Source organism: Alligator sinensis, unplaced genomic scaffold, assembly GCF_000455745.1.
Source record: "Alligator sinensis unplaced genomic scaffold, ASM45574v1 scaffold1637_1, whole genome shotgun sequence".
NCBI classification, from domain to species: Eukaryota; Metazoa; Chordata; order Crocodylia; family Alligatoridae; genus Alligator; species Alligator sinensis.
The window spans coordinates 242,039-246,708 of NW_005843165.1; the positions used below are offsets into that span (position 1 = coordinate 242,039).

Consider the following 4,670-nt stretch of genomic DNA (forward strand, 5'->3'; position numbering starts at 1 on the left):
AGCCAATTTGCCACCCACCGGACTGTGTAGTCATCCAAGTCACAGCCTCTTAACTTGTTCACCAGTATGGGGTGGGATACCGTATTGAAGGCCTTCCTGAAGTCTAAGTATACGACATCCACCCCTACTCCTGTGTCCAGGCATTTTGTAACCTGGTCATAAAAAGAGACTAGATTAGTCAGGCATGATCTGCCTGCTACAAACCCATGCTGGTTTCCGCTCAGCATAATTTATCCTGCCGGGCTCTCGCAAATGTGAGCCTTGATAATTTTTTCAAAGACTCTGCCAAGGATGGAGGTGAGACTGACTGGCCTATAGACTTTGCCAAGGATGGAGGTGAGACTGACTGGCCTATGGGTCAGGCTAGATGATCTGTTCAGGTCCCTCCTGATCCTAGCTAGTATGAAACTATGAAACTATGACATTAAAATAGCAGGTCCAGGTCTCATCCCCTGAAGTCAATGGGAATATTGTTGTTAAATTCAGTGGGCATGTCTCCACGAGATATTTAGTATGCAGTAAACTAATTAGCTGTGCTGTAAACATCTTGGCATCTACACATGTGCCCCTGTTAGGCTGGAGTAAACTAATTTACTCTGCAGCAGGATAATGCTTGTAAATACACTTTCCCAGCTGGCTGGAGCATGAGGATGCTTCAGTGTGGAGGCTGTCTGCTGGCTAGCCCTGTGCTGAAGCACACTCATGCCCCAGCCAGCCCCTCTGCAGCATTTTAATTCAGGGGAGAGCAGCCCTAGGCTGGCAGGCTGACTCTTGGGGCCCCCTGACAGCAGGGACTGCTCCAACCTGCTCAATGTGTTGTGATCCTGGGCACATGTGCCAATGGCAATAAAATCCCTGGATATCCAGGGGTCAAAAAATCCCATGGAAAAAAAATGGGTGCAGCGCACGCTCAGGCAGCTCACACTGCTGAAAAGCAGAGCCGGGCCACCCGGAGCTGTTCAGCAGCTGATAGCCAGGCTCCGCGCAGCAGAATTGTTGCAGCTGGAGCCCTGGGTGGCCCCCCAGCTCACAGATGAGCTTCAGCACCGGGGCGAGGGGCAGCCACAGGAACACTCTAGCTGGCTACCAGAGCATCTCTATGGAGGACTGAGCCTCCAGTTGCCTCAGGGTATGGTCCAGGACCGTGCCCTGCCCCACTTTTTTCCCCTGCAGTTTTTTTGACCCCTAGATATCCAGGGGTCTAATTTTGTCCCACAGCACGGGAAGCATTTTTTCGTTCCCGCATGTGCCTCTTGCAGCATCTCAAAAGGCTTTGAGATGGTGCAAGACACATGTGCATGCTTGTGTGGATGTGCCCTCATTACTTTGTGTCCTTTTGGAGAACAAAGGGATTGTAATTATTTCAGAGGTTTTATTTCAATATTATTTACTCAAATGATGATTTAACTGATTTAAAATTAGCATTAGAATATTATGTCTACATCTGTAATCCTAAACTGCTATATTTTGTTGTTCTACATCAGCAATCTTGGTAATGCACAGCCAAGATGACTGAACAAAGGCAACGTGCTTTGTCAACATCAGGAGAAGCATTGTATCAAATTCTGGCTGTGGAGAAAGGGGCAACACATGAAGAAATTAAGAAATCCTACAGGTATTTAAGAAATATTTAAAATATAGGTAACAAAAGTGTTGTATGTCACAACAACATAAACTTGGTTCTATTATGGTTTATATGTATTGTCTAGGCATGTATCTTACAGGCTCCAACCATTCTAAGTAGTGTAAGTCAGAAGTAACACCACCATTAAGTTACCGTAGTATAAACCTGGATATGAGACATCAGTAACTCTGATGTAAGTGATGTAGTGAGTGGCTGAAAGATTCAAAAATAGACTCATTTTGCATCTCTCAGTTTTATGAAGCTAACTAGAGAGACCTTGGGTCTGATTTTTTTGAAGAGTTAACTTAAGTTGCTGGTGCTTCTGAGCTCTGAAAATAAAGCCCAAGGTTTCTCAAATTGAGCTCCCAAATTTTAGAGATCATTTTAGAAAATGTTGTCCTTTGTATAAACCTGGATATAACTGTGGGGTTTTTTTAACAAAGCCAGTGCATATAAAAGAAAAGTACAGGCCAATTATAGTTTCAAAAACATGTTTTATTTTATACCTGTACTGTACTGTAGATGGATTCATTTTTATCAAAAGTGCATGTAAGTACATTAGCAGCTTATATTGGTAAACTGTATAAAGTAGATGTTGTACAGTTTATCACTACACTTTTTTTAAAGATTTTGATATATGAATTATAAAACTAGTTAGTTCCCAGAACATAAATATGTTCCCAAACACAAGTAGTTAGAGATAAATAAAAATACACCCTGTACGTTCCTGGACAATGATGACTATCATTAAAGGTAAGTTATTTATAAAATGCATGAACAAATTACACAGAGGTTTCCTATGCATTATTAGGAAAGGTTAGAAATGACACCTGGTCATATGCCAAAATGGAACAATGATTACTCATCTTTAATGACAGTTTCAGGTCCACATAGATCTAAACCATATGAGAAGCCATCTTTGACTTTGTCTCTCAGTGGAAAAATCAATATAACTACTACTTCTGCTCTTTATTTTTCCTTCCTTCCCTCCTTCCTTTTATATGTGATTCCTTTGCTAGTCCTCCTTTTTTCTTCCTCTCATCATTCATCTTCCTATCTCTGTTTCCCTGCCTTTTTGCTAAATCAACAGCAATTAAATAGTTAATGTTGACATTAAAGTGTCATCAAACATAGGGCTCTGGTGCTGACAACCCAAAAAAAGGGTAGAGGATTACATATCTCTGAGTTATTTTTACGTAACCTGACAGGATCAAGCGCTGAATTCATTTAAAAGCTACACTATTTTAATTATGCTGGAAGACTTAAAGCATCAGCCTTAGTCTAGATGTCATTATATGAGTATAAGTAGTTAAACCAGTATAGCTTATTCCAATTCAATGATAAAAAATATAATGTACTAATTTAAAGCACCTACTGCTAGTATAACTGGGCACCTATACACTAGTGTGGAGGCTGCTCCAACACACTAGAATTCCAGTATGGCAATTGCCACTCCCAGAGCAAGTGTAAAATTGCCCACTTGTTTACACTAGGTATTTTACTAAAATAACTACATTAGCAAAAACATCACAGCTTTGATAAAGATAATGATGGCAAAACTGTCTAAGTTTTGACTGGACCTCAGGCACATATAACCACTTTGTTTTTTTAAGACAGTGGAGCATGGGATTACAGTATCGGTGAATTCATCTGTCTCATCCCACAGTGAAGATCCAAATTAGCATTATTTTATGAGATGTTGGCCAACACAGAATGGCTACAAGCAGCAGAGGACCATTAGCAACAGGGGTCTTCAAAGTGCCATGGAATTTAGATGTGCAGAAAAGGGAGATGCCATTGCTAAGATGTTAAGACTTATTGACTTGATGGGCACGTCTACATGAGATATTTACTATAGAGTTGCCTAATGATCTCAACAATAAATGTCTCGTGTCTACACATGTAGTGCTATTAGGCCACAGAAAACTAAATACAAGTACTATCCTACTGCGAAGTTATTTACTGCACAGCAACGCACATATAGATACTGACCCAGGAGTAAATTGTTCCTGGTCAGCCCAACCAGCAGGGTGCCACATTCTTACCTGCTGCCTAGCCACATGGCTCGGCAGCTAGAGGAACTCCATGGCCCAGCCAGTTCCTTTGCCACCCGATGCAACCACCTGCTGCCTGGAGCTGACCCCCCATTCCCCATGCCAGCCCAGGGCTGGCAGCTGCGGCTGGAGTCTGGAACTCCCCTGACTGCTGCAGGGAGGCAAAGCAGGGCAAGAGCAGCCCTGGCCTAAACTGCTCCTTCCCTTCTCAGTTTGCTGCTGTCCTGGCTGCACATTTAGATACTGTGACCTGAAGTAGTATACTGTGGAGCAATTTGTTCTAGTTTATCCAGTCATATTGGACACATCTACACATGCAATTAGTGCATATGAGTAAATTTAGGAGCTTATTGCTCCGGAGTTCTTTGCTCCTGGGTGCACTGTTTGAGATATACCCAGAAGCAAATTACTCCAGAGTAATTAACTTTGGAGTTTATTCGTGCACAGCATGTCAGCCTGCCAGCCCAAGGGCGCAGGCAGTCTCTCCACAGCTGACTGGGCGCAACATGCTGTGGAGAGACTGGCTGGGTTACAAGGGTGCAACTGGCAGGCAGCCCCACCACTGAAACACCCTTGTGCCCCAGCCATGCTACTGTGCATGAAAAAAGCACTACCCTTCTGTGGATTTTATTATTTTTGTGTTCCCTAATAGGGGAGCATGTATAGATGCTGAGACATTTACCACACAGTTAATTTGTCAACTGCATGGTAAATGTCTTGTGTAGATGCTCCCATTAATTGCATGTGTAGATGCACCCAGTGAGGCCCAGATTTTACCAAGAGTCTTTACTTTTGGCAAATTTCCTGAAAACTGTTTAGGAGGTAAAAACCATGGAAAAGAAAAAAAACAGTACTTTACTTTCATCTTGGCACACCCCTGCATCAAGCGCATCATGTGCCCAGAAGAGGAATCACATCAATTTGACTTGGCTTGGACAGCTTCTGTATAGCTCACATGCTTCAGCTATTGGATAAAAGTACCAAAAAGCCCT

The 4,670-nt window shown here is 42.5% G+C and overlaps 1 protein-coding gene across 1 annotated transcript in view; it reads left to right on the forward strand.

Annotated features, from left to right (window-relative positions):
* Window positions 1–4,670, forward strand: part of DNAJC5B (DnaJ heat shock protein family (Hsp40) member C5 beta) — a 41,340-nt gene that overhangs the window by 5,004 nt on the left and 31,666 nt on the right. The window contains exon 2 of the mRNA XM_006037747.3: window positions 1,485–1,615. Coding sequence (XP_006037809.1) covers window positions 1,509–1,615 — 107 coding nt within the window. The 5' untranslated portion in view covers window positions 1,485–1,508. The remainder of the gene's footprint in view (window positions 1–1,484; window positions 1,616–4,670) is intronic.